Source organism: Cygnus atratus, chromosome 5 (genome assembly GCF_013377495.2).
Source record: "Cygnus atratus isolate AKBS03 ecotype Queensland, Australia chromosome 5, CAtr_DNAZoo_HiC_assembly, whole genome shotgun sequence".
Classification (NCBI taxonomy): Eukaryota; Metazoa; Chordata; class Aves; order Anseriformes; family Anatidae; genus Cygnus; species Cygnus atratus.
The window spans coordinates 63,300,599-63,319,013 of NC_066366.1; the positions used below are offsets into that span (position 1 = coordinate 63,300,599).

General features: G+C 52.1%; 2 protein-coding genes across 2 annotated transcripts; one reads left to right on the forward strand and one right to left on the reverse strand.

Annotated features, from left to right (window-relative positions):
• Window positions 1–14,902, forward strand: DNAAF2 (dynein axonemal assembly factor 2). Its single transcript, XM_035551221.2, has 3 exons — window positions 1–1,684; window positions 11,164–11,310; window positions 13,536–14,902. The coding sequence occupies exons 1-3, from the start codon at window positions 29–31 to the stop codon at window positions 14,103–14,105; spliced, it is 2,373 nt and encodes a 790-aa protein (XP_035407114.1). The 5' UTR covers window positions 1–28; the 3' UTR covers window positions 14,106–14,902.
• Window positions 14,903–16,569: 1,667 nt separating this feature from the next.
• MGAT2 (alpha-1,6-mannosyl-glycoprotein 2-beta-N-acetylglucosaminyltransferase) lies at window positions 16,570–18,098 on the reverse strand. The gene has a single exon (XM_035551220.2). The coding sequence runs from the start codon at window positions 18,037–18,039 to the stop codon at window positions 16,696–16,698; it is 1,344 nt and encodes a 447-aa protein (XP_035407113.1). The 5' UTR covers window positions 18,040–18,098; the 3' UTR covers window positions 16,570–16,695.
• Window positions 18,099–18,415: the final 317 nt, after the last annotated feature.

Here is an 18,415-nt window from a genome sequence, read left to right on the forward strand (position 1 = left end):
CCGTGCGGCCGGGCCGGGCCGCGGGGCGATGGCGGCCGAAGGGCGGCCGGAGCAGCTGGAGCTCAGCGCCGAGGAAGCGGAGCGGCTGCGGCAGGCCTTCCGCGAGCCGCGCTTCCGCGAGCTGTTCGCCGAGTACGCGGCCGAGCTGGCCGACCCCGAGCAGCGGCGGCTGTACGAGGAGGAGGTGACGGCGCTGGAACGGGAGCGCGGCGTGGAGGTGCGCTTCATCCACCCGACCCCCGGCTACGTGCTGCGCACCAGCCAGGCCGGCTCCCGCCGCTGCTACCTCAACGTCTGCAGCAACCCGCACGTCGACCGCCCGCAGGCCCGCGCCGAGCCCGGCGGTCACCGCTGGGCCCTGCCCTACAGCCTGGCGCCGGGCCGCGAGGAGCTGGGCCGGGGCGGCCGCCGCCGCCTGGTTTACGACGTGGTTTTCCACCCGGCGGCGCTGCGCCTGGCCGCCCGCAGCCCCCGCTTCCGCCGCCTGCTCAGCGACACGGCGCTGGAGGCCGTGGAGCGCCGCTTCGCCGTGCAGCTCGACCGCACCAACGCCGCCGTCCTCCGCGGGGCCGCCTACAAGGGCGTCCCGCAGGCACCCGTCATCCGCACCCCGCTGCCCGGCGGCGCAACGCCGCCTCCCGCCGACACCGGCTGCCCGCTGCCGCCTTTCCCCGTCCCCGTCCCCGTCCCCGACCCTCCCGCCCCCCCGCCCCGTGAAAGCGGCCCCACCACGCCTCGCTGGAGCCTCCGGCAGCGCTCCTACGTGGAGCTGCAGGACTACCGCTGCTGCCGCGACTCGGCGCCCAGCCCGGTGCCGCGGGAGCTGGTGGTGACGGTGGAGCTGCCGCTGCTCAGCTCCGCCGCCCAGGCCGTGCTCGAGGTCCGCCCGCGGGAGCTGCGCCTCGACTCGCGGCGGCCCGCCTACCGCCTCCGCCTCCGCCTGCCCTACGCCGTGGACGAGAGCCGCGGCCGGGCTGCCTTCAACAAGGCCGAGCGGCGGCTGCTGGTCACGCTGCCCGTCGTGCCGCCCACCGGCCCCCGGCAGCCGCACGGGGACGACGGGGAGCGGCTGGAGCAGCCCGGCCCCGGCGGGGAGCCGGCGGCTGAGGGGGGCGGTGGCGGCGGGGCTGCTGCTCCTCCTCCTTCTCCTCCTCCTCCTTCTTCCCCTCCTCCTTCCTCCTGCAGCACGTGGAGCAGTGAGGACGCCCCCACTCTCCCCGGGGATCCCCCCCGCTCCGAGGCCGCTTCCCCCGCCAGCCCCGAGCCGGCTGAGCCCGGCGGCCTTACTGGGGGCTCCCCCCCGTGCCCAGCCCCGCCGGCGGCTGAGGACGGCCCCGGCGACATGGCTCTGCCCCGGGGCCGTGGCAGCCCCGAGCCTGCCCTGTGCCCTCCCTTCCGCTGCCGCCAGGATGAGGCCTCCCTCACCCTGCTGCTGCCCGTGCCCGGCATCCAGCCCCACAGCCTCCGGGGGGACGTGGGCACGAACCACTACAGCCTCCGCTTCTCCAGTGCCACCGCTGCCTACGCCCTGTTCCTGAGGTTTCCTCCCGCAAACAGGCTGGCAGCCCCCGAGACCAGCGTCAGTGTGAGCGCCCACAACGCTGCCATCGGGCTCGCCAAGGCCCCTGGGAGCAACGGGCCCTGGGAGAAATTCTGCTTCGGCCTTGACGCCTCCGCTCTGCAGGTAACAGCCCTCGTGGCAGGTTGCTCATCCTGCTCCCAGCCAAGTCACAGCCTCGCTCGAGCATGCAGCTCCCGCTTTTGGAGTTGTTTATAAATGATATCTCCAGGAGCTGTTAGGTTATCGGTCCCAGCTCGGAAGAAGCTGGTGGTGACGGAAATCGCTTCCCTCCGAGAGCCGTGACCAGACGTCAGTGCAACGACACAATTAGCAGCGGTCTTGTGCCGGCAGCACGGAGGTCATGTCACGGAGCTGATAACTGTGTCCTTGGAGCTGAAATGGCTTCTGCCTCCTGAGCTGATGTTTTTTCTAAGGGAAGTGCTGATAACGAGTAAAAACAGGATCTGTGCTGTGTCCTTAGCTTTAGTCTTTAAGGCCATGTAAATGACCATCTGGCTCATGCCCACCTGTGTGCATGAAGAAAGGAGGTGTTTATAATACATCAGAGGTACATACATGCATACAATTCACTGAAATGCAGGTGTGTGAGGGGAGTGTACCTGTCTGTCTTTCAGGACAGAATTTCTGTTTCCATTGCAGGAACACCTGCTAGTTCAAGCAGGGTGATGCTGCAACCAGCAGCTGTGAACAGACAGCTGCTGATTGCCATTTTGCTGGCCTAGTTCTTCATCCCCTCTTCTTACAAATCCCAATATGATTCTAGTTTAGATGTCTTATTATTTTATGGGTTGTTAGGCAGAGGATGCTCCGTGTGAGCATGGCACATCTGCTGCATCTGGCTGACACTGCTAACTGAGAGCTGGCAGTCTCCCCAAAAAGATGCTCACGTTGTGGCACTCCTGCTGTGAAGAAACACAGGCACAAGTTTTGTGGAGAACTACGTTATTCTGGAAGCTCAGTGCTTCAAAGAACGTATCGTGAGCAGGGATTAAGGCTGCGTAATTCTTATGTAACCTTTTGGCCCAGTGATTTTCAGTTGATCTTTGTTTTAGAACAACAAAACCCTTTGCAGTTTGGATCACAAACCATGGGAGTGCAAGTCCACAAAACTAGCAGACAAAGTATATCCAGTGGGATGATGGTTTGGGGTATCTTAATTGCTCTGTCCCTACAATTAGAAAACACTGCATGATTCTGGAGGAGATATAATTATCCAACGAGTATACGTACAGCTGAATCTTCATATTTTATTTCCCATTTAGTAGGCTGCACACCTTTTCTGTGAACTTCTCTGAAGGAGGAGCTCATCGGTTCGGGTGCGTATCAGAGATGATGGATTTCTTGAGAACCACCCACACGAAACTGTTTGCAGTGCGTTTCCTTGACTTTTACCAAAGCAGGAGCTTGCAAGTCTGTGCAAGTGGGACCACAAAACGTTTGGCACTGATGTTAATCGGTGTGACCAAGTACTGGGTGCTGACACAATGTCAAATTGCATCAAGCAAGCCATCATGCAGACTGCTGGCCCTTCTCTTTATAGGTGCAGAAGGGAGGGACAGGCACTACAGGCATTTTACCCACTTTTTCGTGTAGTCTGGATTTCCATCTCTTTCATCATGTGCCATGGTGCACGTCAGTCTGCTTGCTCATTGTTTTATGGCAAACAGGCCTAAATGCAGGTTTAGCAGTCTTCTACTGGAGTATCTCACAGCCTGCTTTTTTTTCAGGGAGTTTGGCAGAACCAGTAAAGTGGTGAGGATACAGCGGTTTGGACACACTGCTGCGATACTCTGTTTTGTCATTTTAAATGGTTGTAGCAAAGATCTTTTTTTTTTTTAGTGAAAAAGCAGCTTTCTGTGACTGTGGGGTTATTACTGAAAACTCAGTTTGGGAACAGGAGATTCTGCTTGAAGTGTGTCTTTAGTACTGTGGTTGATTGACGCGTTTGCACGCTTTGATCTCAGTCTAATTGTTACGCTGCTTGGTGTGTGTATTCATTATTATGACTGGGGGAACATCATTCTATTGAAAGGTGTTAAAAGGCTAGCCAGTAATGGGATTTTAGTCAGTATTACCTTTTTGTGACAAAAAAGTCTTTCGGTGGCCTGAATTTCTTATATATTATCAAATGTTTTGGATGGAGTAGTAGGAGGAGGAGACTTGGAATTAGTCATAGGCCTCCCGGCCATTCATTCATGCAGCAGAGTAAAAAAGATTGATTTCTTCTGGGGTGCAGTCTTTTTGGATACAAGCCTGCAAATTGAAGCAGTTGAAATAATCTGAAGTCATTTGTTCTGTTTGCTTTTTTTTAACTGTGCTGTTTCCCAGAAGTGCCTGTGCCAGCACAGATAGCTGCATTCATTCAGAGTGAAGTGAGAAAAATTAATATTTAATTAGAGCTACTATTATTTGCCACCTTCTGTCCATTAACAATTTGCTTGTGGTCGTTTCTCTTCTACTTATGTTGATTTCTCCAATTTGTCTGCCGTAATCGCTGGTATTTTTTCTTTGAATCTATTCCTATAAATCAGAGCTACGTTCTCTGCGTTGAGATCTGCGAGGAGTTGCATCAGTCACAGAAAAGAGTATTTCTGGAATATGCACAGCAGCAGTGCCCTGTTTAATCGCTTTAGGCAGCTTTTGGTGGCCTAGGTGAGCAGGAGTTTTGTCCTTTACCTCCCAGTTGTGCTGCTGCCTGCTTCTTTGTAGTTGCTTCCCCACAGCAGCGTAGCCAGAGGATAGCTCACGAAGAGGCCGGTGTGTTTTACGGGTAGGAAATGCCTGTTCTGCTGTCTCCTGGGAAGCTGCTTCTTGCTGGAGACCAAGGGTTTCTGTTTTCCAGGCTGCTAGGAGCGGGCTCCTTGCTGGGTTGGTTACGGCAGAAATCTGCCCAGCTCTGCGGTGGCCCTTGCCACAGCGGCTGCTACAAAGCCCTGTTAGGCTGCCCGGGTAATTGTCTCCCGTTAACGCGCCCGACAGCCAGGAAAACGTGTTACGGTAATTGTTCTCTGCACGAGCAGAATGCATCTCTTCGGCAGCCGTGTCCCTGGACTGTGATGTTGTGCAGCGTCTGTTTGCTTGGTTTTTATTGCCCGTGTGCCTCTGCCAGATCAACGTGTGCGATAACGGGGCCGGTAATTGCACAGCCCTGCCTTGCGTGGTCGTCGTGTTCCTGTTACCGCACTGCCCTCTTTTCTCCTCGGAAATTGGGCTGATACAGATAGTGGTAGAAGAATGAGTCGAGCTTGTGCTGAGGACAACGTTCTTGAAACACAATTTCAAGGACTGGTTTTCCTTTTGTGAAGTCAGATACGTTTGAATCCCTGTGCTGAAAGACGATATATTTAGAGCACAGTTTCCATAGATGCTGAGCAGTCTGGATCCTCACCACAGCTAAAGCAAGTGCTTATTTTCAGCAAATCTTTACAGTGCAACAGTCCTCCACCCCCCAGACCTTGAGTGTGTCATTGCCAGTATTCCTTCGTTTGGTAGCTCTTAATGTCCTCCTGGTTTTACCACTTCCCCGTACAACGCATAGCGCTCTGCTGACTCCGCGCCGTAACTTTTTAGTCAGCGGTTGCAGCCATTGCTTCTTTTTCTTTCTGAGTAGTTTTGCCTCTTGGCCAAGCCATGCTGTCTCTTCACGCTCGTCACGGTGAGCAGAAATCCTGTAAAGGTAGAAATTTCATAACTTCGGACTTGTTGGACCAGGGTCATTTGTATTTCAAGGGCTTAAAAGTTATCTTTTGTCACTGGCCGTTGTGTTCAGTCGCTGTACCAGCCGCAGACCCCAAAGCGTTGATCTCTCTGTAAGTCACTCCAGGCCCTGTTTTCTCAGGGGAATAGAGACCCGTGACCTGGGGAAGCTGCCAGAATCACCACCTGCCAGCCGTGCTCCCTCCCTTATTCCTTATCTGGTCCTTCCGCACCTTTTGCTTCCACTTGTTTAAATCCTGGGAGCTCAGGCCAAGGAACCTCCCGCATCAGAGAATTCCCTTTCATTTTAAGAAAGAGAGCCTGCGCAGTATATTGTGAGAAAGAATGGCTGAGAGTTAAATAACCATTAATAAAAGCTGTAAGCCTGCCAGGCAAGGTTTCTGAGAACAGCGTGTCCCGGAACGTCCTGGTTTATGGCGGAGCTGGAGTTGGGAAATGGCTGAAATCGTGCCTCCGTGAAGCACCATCTTCTTGTGTTTGGTCTCCTGGGGCTAAACGCTTGATTCTGAACAGGAATAAAAGCCAGTTTTCTGGTGGGTGCATCGCAGCTACTGAGGCTTGGAGTCTCCATTCTTGGCACGTGAAACATGTTTGGTAAATAATTAATTGTGCATGACCCCAAAAGAGTCATGTGTGCCTATTTTCACGTGACTAGAAAACATTGGGTAACGTAGGAATTCCCACTTGTGCTGACCCACACCATTCCTGCCCTCCTCAGCGTGCTCGGGGACTTTGTTCGGAGGACGCCCTCGCTGTCCTGCTCCGGGGGTCTGGCTGGGGCACCCCAGAAAAAGAAATTTGCTTTTTTTATCCCATTTCTGTACAATGTAGAATCTCTTCTTTGCTCACGAAGGAAAACAAAACCCAAACCAACAGGCCTCTTGTAATAAAAGCCCACGTAACGTGATGGAGAATATTAAGATTTAACTCATGGTGAGGTGACTGCTGAGGAAGCGAACCCCTGCAGAGCTCCAGAGAACAGGGGGGAGCACTGTTTCCTCTGCTTTGCTACGGACTGAGATTTATTTATTTTTAACGGTTACGGAATGAAAAACGTTATGCTAAACATTCCTGACTAGCTCATGGTTTGAACTAAGCATGAGCAGTGTTGTTTGTGAGGATTACCTAACATAGATACCCAAAAGGGAGCTGTGCAGCGATACAAAAGCCGTGTTTAACTTCTGGGGCAATGCCGATGTCTTCGTGGAGAAGGTTTTAGGTGGGCATGCTGCAGAACATAAAACGCCCTCTGATTTTTCTGCTTGGCATGGCCACCAGAGCCCGGTGGAGGAGATCCTTTCCAAGCTCTTGTTGCTTTTTCCTTTAGAAAGGAGCTGGTAAATACCGCTGAAGCGCTGTAACCTCTGGTAAGTGTGCTGCACATTGAGTGCCACGTGTCTAACCCCTGGACTTGGGCCTCCTGCTTCGACAGCAGGAATGCTATGGGGCAGCTCCTCCACGGCTGTGGCCCGTCTGCAGAAAAGTCACGAGAAGAGTACTATTTCTAGCTGTCTTTGTAACGGAGGGACCCGAGTCTGAACTCTTTCTAACTAATCCCTCTTGTTATCTCATTAGACGTGGTATTCGTCCTGTCCGTGCCCTCGGACCTGTTGCAGGCGGTGCAGGTGATGGCGTGCCCCACGACGTGGCCCCGGTGGGTGCTGCAAGGAGGCCACGATTTCCCTGGAGGAGAAGGCAGCAGCGTGCGAGTTGTGGCTGCTGGGGCTCGCTGCTCCCAGCGCCGGCAGCGTGGGCTGGGGGTGCTCCCGTGGGTGCGCCCCCGGGCCCGTGCTGGGGCCCTCCTCGTGCCCGGTGATCCCGGGGTTGGGGCTCTTGTGGAGGAGCTGTCTTGGTTCCAGAGGCAACCGAGCGTGCAGCCTACGGAGTTGTGCTGGGAAGCGTAAGATACCTTTCCATTTTAAGCCCCTGACCTTCAGGAAGAAATCTGTTCTGGAGAACAGAGCGGATGCTGCGGTGTGCTCCTGAAGGGCACTTGCAGATCCTAACAGAGGTGCTGGATCCCAGCTGGCTGCGAGATCAGATGCACTCCTGCTTGCTCTACTTTTGTCCTCGCTTCCAAGCCATTTTGAGTTGTGTTATGTGCTTTCTTTCAATTCTTCAATCTGTGTTACAGTTTTCAGTTTCTGAACTACTGTGAAGAGTTAATATACTTTGGTTAGGGATCACTTCTTCGAAGGTGATGCTAGAAACTGAGACTGTTCTGCTTAATCTTACAGAAGTTTATTTTTGGTTCATTTAATTGTGTGCTCAGCGTTTCAGGACTCTTGGCAAGTTTTTGGGGGGGCCAGAGGAGGTTGGAAAAGGAGAACAGAACAGACTTATTTGATTTTTTTTCCAATGTAACCTCTCTAACTTAAAAATCATAGTTAGTTTTCTTCTGCTATAAAACAATCTAATTTCTGAATAGCCTTTAATTGCTAGGCGCATTATGGGAATAATGTACTTATACAGAACAGTTGTGTCAGGAAACGTTATTAACCTATTGATTAAGCACATGAAAGCATCTTTTGAGCTGTTTAATCTTGGCAGTCACGGGCACCTTGTAAAAATTTTCACCCCCAGTTCAGTAATTCTTTTCTCCACAACCTCCAGAGCCCCGTGCTGAGCTGGTTTGCAGTGGGACTGTGCAGAGCGAGGGCCGGCGGGGCGGTAGGTCCGAGTCCCTTCTCTCGTTGGAATCAGCCTCTCGCTACAGCAGGCGGGCAGGTAATGCAAGCCTGAGGTCTGTCCTGCTGTAAGGCTGGCGATGAGTTTGTGTAACGTGACGCAGAGCCAGGTACTCGGGGCGGCGTGGGGGGACCTGCACCGGGCTGCGCCTGCGGGGTTGTGCTGCCGTGCGAGGGCTGTGCTGCAAGGCAGGGCCGTCCCTGCTGACCTTTGTGTCCGTTTGGCCTCGGGTTGGCTGCAGGGACAAATGAGCCCGGACCAAGCAGCAGAAGGCTGCGTGTTTGGGGAAAACCACGTGTGATTCTAAGTTGCTACCGGCCCGTCGTAAATATCGGGAAACAAACTGTTTAAAACCAAATCATTACTTCACAGGGTCATTGAAATCATCTGTGGAGGCCTCTCCTCTGCTGCTCTTGCGAGCCAGAGCAAACAGGCTTTAAATAAATCCCCCAGTTGCTTTTTGCCAAACTCTGTGCTTTGATAACATCTGTAGTAATATAAATGCCTCGGCATATGCTTGCTGTGAATGCAAAGTTTGAATTACAGTTGCTGGTTGTCTGAACCCCCTAATGGCAGTCATTGTCTCAGTAACAAACGGCATTGCTTGCATGTACAGCACATGGCGTTTTGATTTATGACAGGCCGCTGGTGACAATGTTTTAAATATTTCCTTGAAATGTGAGCGTGCGGCTCGGGGAATACGTTGCCAAGCTGGTGCTAAACCTGGTGAAACTGGCTCGTGGTGATTAAAATGGTGCAGGCATCATCTCAGGCAGCTACCTCTTATCCTTGGCTAGAGTACTGATCAGCAGGCCTTCCGTTCTGTGTTGTTAACAGTATTTCCTGTGAAGAAAACCAGTTATTTTGCCTTGAATCAGAAAAAATAAATGGTGGGTCTTGTTGCTGAAGCGTAACGCCGTGCCTGGCGCTCCCTGCCGCCGAGCCCCCGCTCGCTCCGGTGTTGGCACTCCTGGCCCCGGCTACAGAGGTGGCTCCAGCCACGGCTTCCCGGCCCTCACGGTCACTCGGAGGGGTCCTCTCGGGTCTGCTCACATCTCCTGCCCTTTCCCCAGTGCCCCCTTGATGTCGTTTCTGCCCCCGTGCCGCTGCTCGGCCAGGGCTGTACTGGGCAGCGGCTCCGCAGCTTCTGTGAGGGACCGGCCGGTGGAAGTCAGGTCAGACAGCGCGACCTGGGGACGTGGTTTGCTGTATTTAGATGTAGCAGAACTGTTGTCATTTAAAGCATCTCCTCTCTGGATTCCTACACCTGGGATTTGGTTTTGTCGTTGCGTGGCTTACAGATCGGGTACCGCTGTTGTTAGGAGCACAAATGCGCAGTAAGAATCCTTTTATAAAAGGCTTATGCTCTCGCTAGACAAAACAAATACAGGTTCAGAGGGAGAAAAAAACAACACGTTTTCCCCATTTTGTATAGAAAAATGAAGGCAAAAAGACTTACGTACAGCCACAGCAGTTTGGGGGGAAGCAGAGAATTGCAGCCAAGGTGCTGAGACCAGAGCCCGCAGTGGTTGTGTCCCAGGGCAGCGTGCTGGGAGCCCCGCAGGGGGGACGCTGCGCTGCTCCGGCTGCACTGCGTGGGCACGGCGACGGGAATGAGTCCCCTGTGCTGCCCAAGGCCGTGCTGATGATCCAGGTCACGAACGGTGGGAGTTTGTGCCTGTGCTGCACGCCTTGTTCCTTCACCCTGACACCTTCTGAACTCTGCAGAATGCTGCCGTGACCCCAGTGCACCAGCGGGGCTCTCTGGCAGGAAAGAAAGGAAGGAACAGCGGGGAATAAATACTTCGGGGGCTCCGTACACAACAACATGAGATGCATCTCCGTTACGGGAGGGTTTTCTGTCAGGGAACCGGGCTGTAGTTCAGCCTCCTCACAGACCGCCTGCACCCGCTGTTGGATGTTTGCCTGGATTGTAATCCTTCTGGATAGAAAATGTATTTAATCCCGTGCTTTTGAAAACCAGCACTAGATACGTTACGACTTCCCATATTGTGATTTCTAATTTAAATGGCGAAAAAAAATAGGAAGCTATTTTATTTTTCCCATGCAGGTTTTTTTTTTTTAAAGATGACAGTTAAATTTTGTACCGTAGGAACTGTGCAGCATCTGACTGTGCATAAGGCTGCATCCGTAGGGGGCCAAAAATGTGCAGAATTGCCTTTTTGCTTCTCAGCCTGCAAGATGTCAGTGATAATTGAATTTAACTTGTGTTGGGTTGACAAGAGGGTGGAACTGGAACGAGAAATTTAAAAATATGACTTAAAGTAGATGGTTTGCAACTTTTTCCTACTATTTCCAACAAAACAATTGTTAAATGGGAAAGGTAATTCTCAGGGCATAAGAATAGTCCCAAGTCAGACCATTTTTACTGTGAAGTCCGTCCGTACCCACAGCCTAGAGCAGATGTTTTCAGAAGAATATAAGGACAGGGCGAGCTCTGTCATTCTTAGGAAACGCTCCTCCAGGATATATTCTAGGACCATTAATTACCTGTAAGTGATTTAAATCTTAAAACCTGTAGCAACATGTTTCATGCTGTTTCAGAATGGCACATTAAGGGCCTCAAAACGTGCCCCGGACTGTCTGTAATTGAGGTACCTCTCTGTTTTCTCCTGCCGGTGTTTACTCTTGCCTAAGTGGAGATCTGAGAAACCTTCTCAGGTGGATGTGAAACAGATACTGTCATGCATGTTTCATAGCTTTTGCTTTAGAAGGTCTGATCTTGAAGCCTGAGTAATGTCTGAAGTGTTTTCATTTTCCTAAAGTAAGACACAGAAAGAAATCCATAAATGCTTGAGGCCTTCCTGGCGTTAAGGCAGGTGAGGACCGCAGAACAGTGCTGGTGCGAATCATTCCTCGGAGGGAACCTAGATCTATATATTAATCATGTATTGAAAGAAAGAAAATAAAAGTTTATTTTATCTCCGTGTATAGTGAGGATCCATACTTGTAATCAAAATGAGCTAAGCACCTCTGTCCAAATTTGTTTCACCTCATCACTTCTGAATGTCCAACGTTGGGTCTTCAGAAGTGAGCGAGGTGTGAAAACCGCTTTGTGAATTGGGGTCCTAGCGTTGTTTTGAGAGGGTTTCTTGCTCCAGTGGCACTCAGGTATAGTACAACAAGAACATAACCTATTCTTTCTTTTTCTTTAGGAGAGATTGTTTGTCAGTGAAGAAAACGTTGATGGATTCCTAGACACTGTTCTATGCCCTTCCTTTTCCACACAGTCAGAACTGGAAAGTCAACCATTAATTGAAGTGCTTGATGTTACAGAGGACAGAAGTCAAATCAGGCTGAAGGTAAGGATCACTGGCAGTCGTATGTATCACTGATGGATTTGTGTACTTCAGCCAGATAATATCAAATCTGACTGGAGCAGCTTTGTTCCTGCTTTGTCTTGATATAGCAGGGAAAACCAGAGAGTACGGTGCATCTGTAAGTATAAATGCCAGCTTTTAGAAATGGGTTCGTGCTTCTGCCATTTGATGTGACCAAGGGATCGAAATGTCCAGTATTTCATTGGAAAGATGGAAAGCCATGACAAAATCATTGAAAACAGTGCTTTCTCCTGGCAAGAATATACAGTGGCATCCACACACTAAATCTCTCACTGGTATTGAAAGAAAAAAATGACCAAGTAGTTACTCAGTGTCCCCCCACTTAGAGGGACCCCAAGTGCTTCCAGGTCAGAGCTGATGACAACGTGCTGCAAACAAATCATGGCAGATGTCTTTAGAACAGAACCAGGATTTTCTTAAAATGGAACTAAATGAGCGAATACCCCATGTCCTTCATGTATACAAAAATGGGTCCATGTACCGGAGCCTGTGGTTAAAGCATGCCACTTTTGCACAGACACCTTTCAGGGTAGAGTCGTGACCGGAGCTGAGCGTACCCGCAGGGGCCTGGGGTCATGGAATCATAGAGCAGAAGGGTTTGGGTTGGAAGGGACCTTAAAGATCCTCTAATTCCACCCCCCTGCCATGGGCAGGGGCAGGAAGGAGAGGCCAAGAAGCTGCCTGCACAGCATGAGACAGAAGGGGCTCATTAAGATGGACAGAGGGTGCTCAGTTGCTGCCAGTGTTTCACACTGCCTTATCACAAAGATAGAGAAAACCTTGAGGATTTCGTCTGTGAAGAATGGGGTCTCTGAAAGGAAGGAAACTGAAAGGTGAAGCTTAAAGAACTTGTCAAAAATCGTTTGGAAAATTTGCACCAGTATTAGAAAAGAAATTAGCTCTTTTGGCTCTTCATCTTCTGTTTTTGATTTTTTTTTTCTTATTTAGGATTTAATTGCACAGGGGCACGACCGTCACAGTTTTTCTCCCTTCTGTTTGTCAGAAGAAAACAAGATTAGTTTTGTAAATAGGAAAACTTGAGGTAGAGCCCCCAAATCAACGGATTTCTTGATAGACATTGCACCAGAAATTCACTTAAACCTCCTCTTGAAGGAAAGATAATATGCAGGGACAGTGGGGTTACTTCTGTGGCCGTGGGCTGGAGATGGCAGATAGAGTTAACGTGCAGACGACTTCTTGGAAAGCAAGCTCGGATGAGGCACGTGACTGCAGTAACTTGGCTGGGGGACCGGAGTTCACCCTAACGGCAGTGCCTCCAGAGATACCTGACAGATTTAACTTTTGTAGCTAGTGTGGACTGCATAAAAATTCAAAATTCGGATTGTTGGAGAGCTAAGGTGGATGGTTTGGTACCTAAGGAAGGGAAAGTGAGATAGCTTAAACGATTCCCGCTTCCCTGTGGGAGAACCACGCAGCGCCGAGGACTTTCTGGTACATTTCTGCCGTGTCTTAGTGGTCTGAGCGGTGGCTTTGGGGTCAGGAGGGGCTGGGGAAGTGAGAGCAATGCAGGGCCGTGAATCCCTGAATTCAGCTGCTCCTGGGCATAGCCTGCCTGACCCTGGCTGCCCACTGCTGGGGATGGACGGCTTACCTGCCACTTTTTGTTAGCTAGCGACTGCTTCAGCAGTGGAATTGGGTAACTGCTACCTAGGCAGCAGCAGGTCTCGCAGTTTGTGCTCTCCTGAGGCAAACAGGAACAATTCCTCGATTAACTCGCTTAGGCCGACTGAGAAGGACAGCTCACACACCAGATACTGCTTTCTCATACAACAAGACAGTAATTTCCTTACCTGTAAGGTTAACTCACGCTTCTTGCAATGAAGGTTTAGAGCCTTTGGCTGATTTTTATCCCCTGAGTTACAGAAAACAAGGGCCTGGGTGTGGTGACTGGCCTTTTTTCACCCCTGCCCCCGGTTCATTGCGATACATGCTGTGACTGCGGCAGCTGCCCCGCAGCATTTCCTACTGCAGAGGAAGCCTTTGGGAAGCGAGCAGCCTCCCTGCCACTCGTTCCCACGCGCGTTCACAGGATCAGGAAACCCTCGGCACCACACCGACTGCTTTGTGGCGGCAGACGTTGGAGGAACAAGGGTCCGGGCCTGTTGTTACAGCAGTTTTGTGTGCATGGTTGGTTTTGAATTTAAAACAATTTATTTCCTCAACAGCCGCAGGAAGCAGCCCATACTGAACGTGATGAAAAAGAACAACTAGCGAACAGCTCAGAAGGAGATCCCGCTGAAAAGACGAACGATGACTCCTTCCAAACCAAGACAGAAACAAACTGTACTGCAGCTGACACAGTGGAAGAACGTGCTACAGAAACCAGCAAAACTTCTATGTCTCTTGTACCAGCTGAAACAATAGGAAAAGGAGATTGTAGTTCACACCATTGTTTGCAGCATGAACCTTCTGACACCAGTTCAGCAGTTCCTGGCAAATCTAGGAGCAACGAACCAGATTTAGACCGTGCTCTCACAGTAGGCGAAACGGCTGCGTCCTCAGCATCTGAAAAACAAGCAGGCCTTCTGCTGGAAGGGCAGGCGAAAATGGGAGGGGAGGAAGCAGCTGCAGATGCAGAGCCGGCCCGCGGGACGCCGCGCAGCTCGGGCAGCAGACCGGCCTCCCCGCTCCTCCGAGAGGTGAGCACGCAGGATGGGAGCGTGCAGATCACCAGGGATCACACCACGCGCTGCGCGGTCACGTTTCAGAATTCTTTGCTGTATGAACTGGACTAGTGTGATTGTTTCAGGATTTCCTTCTGTTGTTCCTTGCTTACTGGGACTTCCACGCACTGGTTTAGGACTTCAGGGCTAAAAGTCGAAAACAGGCTGCTACTGAAACCGTTCTGTTTACACGTCAACTTAGAATACTTGAGTCGTTAATAATTTTTCAAGTTAGTAGGTCCGAGTTTTCTTTAATTGTATGTATGAGCTGAAATAGTTTTACTGACAAGAATGATGCAGCTGAAGATGAATCTAAGTTCCTGGAAGGCAATGCATCTTTATTATTTATTTAACTTTCTTAATGTCTTGCTAAATTACACAGGTTATTTGTATACATCCTCATTCTAACGGCTCCCTCAGGAACTGCTGTATTTAGTCCACCTAGAAATGAGCGGTATTCATCATTTTTTTCAAACCCTTCATTTTGTGATAATCGCAGGATTAGGCCGCCACTGATCTTTAGCAATCAAATGAAATTTCTAATTACATGGAGAAGTTCTAATTAGTCTCCTAGAAATAATCATCATTTATACTATGTATGCCACCCTGGTATATTACTTCAGTTATGCAGCATCCAAACATGCCCCAGTCTGTCAAGTGAACAAATTCAATTGCACACTAAAAACATCCTGTCTTGTTGCATCTGCCACTAAGTATTTACAATTTGTAAAACGGATTCATTTCATCCAGATTAGATGCACTTTTCAGTTCTCTGTCAGCTTCAGTGTGCTGTTTACTAGTTCGTGTCTCTGAAGTGCGATAACCAAAAGAAGATATCTATAATAAACTTTCGGTTCCCGTTCTCAGTCTTTCTGACATAACTTCTGGTTTTTTGTTTTGAGTTGTACAAGACAAAAATGTACCTTAGAAGAAATTTTTGACTTGTTTCACAGCTGCTCTGGAGTCTCCTACGTTGCTCTGTTAAAGGCAAGTGCTGGCAGGGATGGGGGGTATGCAGCGTACGTGATACTTCTACAAGTTCAGCGGAAGCCAAAAGCATTTGTGCCAGCGCAACACAGCTCCAGCTGAACGAGGGTGGGTGTTTCGCTGGGTTAAGTTTAACCCAGATCAATTCTGCCACACCGTTGTGCAACTCCTCGTGGGAGGTACTAAGGGGCTGACACAACTGGCACAGCTCTTTTCAGTATCAGGCCTGACTTTGTGAAACTATGAAAATGTAGCAATTACCAAAGCTCGTACAAAATCTTGGCAGTAAAATTGCCCCTTAAAAAAAGGCAAAAAATGTTTTATCATGGCACATTCAAAATAAACATCTGCATACTATTTAAAGTATTTCACAAACCCTGGCACTCTCTCAAATGAACATTTAACTGATACATTCACAACCCATAAAGTAGGTGACAAACGCTGGTAAAAGGGAAGCCTTGCTGCAAGTCCTTCCATTCAATTAGTAACTGTGATCGCTGGAGTCATAAGAACGCCAACCCCTGTTAGCTAATTAAAAAAGGAAGTTTGTTTTTTTTTTTTCCTCCCTCCAAATCTCTCAGCATAAAATCTACCTGTTTGGCTGTCACCTGAGCTGAATGTTTGCTTTTGCTGACACTCTCCTGTTCCACAAAAAAGCTCCTTATGTGCTACTGCTGCCAGTTGTGCTTTACAGTGAAGTGCCATCAAAGCAGATGTACCGCTACACTTAAAACAGGCTAATAAGTGCTCGGTGTTAAGGAACGGCGCTGCTCTGTTACTTGTGGCTGTCAGCCCCACTTCGGCGCGTTTCCAGCACACAGCAGAATTGTCACCGGTCACCTTACACGGCTCACTAATCTGGAAGTGCATTTTTTTTTGTTTGTTTGTTCCAAACAAGAGTGCGTGGGTATCACACACTTGTTTCTCTACTCTAACTCAATTAGTAAGCATCATTAAAAATTTAATAAAGTTAAATGCACACTCCTGGAACCGCTGATGGCATCTGTTCAGCTCTCCAGACTAAAGACACCCACCCTCCTGCACCCTCCCGCCCCAGTCCTGGCTTTCTAGCAACACAAGGTGACGTGATCTTTTCGGGATAATCAAGAACTCCTCTGGTATTACAAAACAACTGAATTTTATTTTGGCAGAACTAAAAAAATCGTATATATTTATCTACATTGTAGTAAAAACAATGATCTTTTTTTTCCTTCATATATTCATCAACACATCGCAAAACAACCGGGACGCAGGTACCGAGGGCTGCGGGGAGGCTCAGTCCGCTCGCTCCTCACCACGCGCTGCCCCTTCCACGCTGCGCCGAGGGCGCGTCGGACACGGCGGGGGGAAAAAGGAACAAAAAACCACACACTGTGAGCACCCGGAGAGATGCACTTAAAGAAGAGTTTCCTCCTCCTCCTCCTCCCAGTAAGACAGCGACGGCCGCCTTCTGCGCACGGGTGTCGAGGCTGCTCCGAGCGGCCCAGCGGCAGCAAGCCGCCCGTCTCCAAAGGCTGGTGGCCGAACATGAAAGATGACCATCGTGGGACGCCTTTTACAAGAACGTTTATTCATATTAAAGCAGAAACCAACCCATAAATGCTTTTATACATGTGTGTGCCTGTAAAAGACAGTATGGAGCAATTCAGAAAGAAAAAGGCTGCGAGCGCGATCCTCACTGAAGTCTGCGGTAACTCTTACAGAGTTCGTGGTCCCGAATGTCCCCCCAGCCTCCATTTTTCACGTGGGGGGACAGGGGTGCCATGGAGTACCTTTTACTGATACTCATGGCTTCGGGGAACAGGTACTGTCGGTTGCTGTTCAAGAGAGAGTCGATTTTGGCACTCTGGGTGGACGGTCTGCAGGATTTCTTGTGGTGCATGCCACAGTCCCCCGTGTGGAAAATCCTGGGGATTTCGGGGACCAGCACTTTCCAGAACTTTGGAAGACAGGAGACAGTCAAGTGCTGCAGAGTCCAGTCCCAGTTGTAGTCATCGTAGGTGCAGAAGGCGTCCGTGCACTCGATGAGCTTCTGGTAGGTGTCTCTGCCGAAGGCCATGCCCATGTTGTGCTCGGTGGACTTCCACGTCTTCATCTCCACCTTGTCGGCGCGGCCGGCGAAGCCGCCGCGCACGGGGCTGTAGGTGCCCAGCGAGACGATCTGGCACTCGGGGCACTCGTGCTCGCGCAGCGCCCACAGCTTTTTGAGGACGTGGTAGAAGTCGGGCGCCAGGTAGTGGTCCTCCTCCAGGAAGACGACGGGCCCGGCGTGCTCGCGCAGCGCCCGCACCCGCTCCCAGACGAAGTGCAGCTTCCACCACCAGTGGTGCTTGGTCTGCGAGAAGCGGGCCTCGCGGTAGTGCCCGAAGGAGTCGGGGTACTCGGCGTTGATGCAGCCCAGCCGCAGGGCCGCCGCCTTGCCCACGTCGCGGGGGCAGTCGCGGGGGTCGTGCCCGGGGAACTCGCGGGGGTAGAGCTGGATGCTGAAGGGGAAGAAGACCTGCAGCACCGGGCAGAAGTCCACGCCGGCCGCCAGCCGGTTCAGCTCCTCGGCCCACAGGTCGTGGCTCAGCACCAGCAGCACGTTCTCCACGCCCGCCGCCCGCCGCAGCGACTCGAGCAGCAGCCGCAGGTGCTCGGCGCGATCGTGCACCTGCACCACCAGCACCACGTCGGCGGCACCGGCACCGCCACCGGGGGCCCGGGCCGGGAAGCGCCCCGCGTTGCTCAGCGGCTGGTCGAAGTTGAGCCGGTAGACGAGCGAGCGGTAGCTCCGCGTCCCGTTCTCGGCGGGCAGCGGCACGAGCTGGGGGACGGCGGCGGCCGAGGCCGAGGCGTTGGCGGCGGGGCGGCGCGGCGGCGGCGGAGGAGGAGGCGGCGGCGGCTCGCTCGCCCGCGGCGGTTCCCCGGTGCCGCCCCGCTGCTGCCTCCGCCGCCCGCCGCTCCACAGCACCAGCGCGCAGGCCGCCAGCGCCAGCGCCAGCAGCAGCACCTTGCGCTTGTAGATCCGCAGCCTCATCCTCCTCCGCCTCCCGCCGCCGGCGGCCGCCGCCGCCGCCGCCGCCGCCGCTCCCGCTGGCCGCGCGCGCCGCCGCCACCGCCCCCCGCGCCCACGTCGCCGCCCGCCATAGGGCGCCCGGCCGGGCCCGCCGCCGGAGCCTCCTCATTGGCCGCCGCCGGCGCCATTTGCTGAGCCGCTTCCGCCGGGAGGCGGCACCGGCACCGCCGGGGGCACCGGGGGCAGCGGCGCCGGCACCACCGCGGGCGGCAGCACCGGGGGCGCCAGGCACCGAACGCACACAGCGCGGGGGTCCCGGTGCCCAACGCCCCCGGGGAGTTTGGGGCCGGTGGGGACGTTGAGGAGCAGCCCCGGGACGCGCCGGTCCTGGGCAACC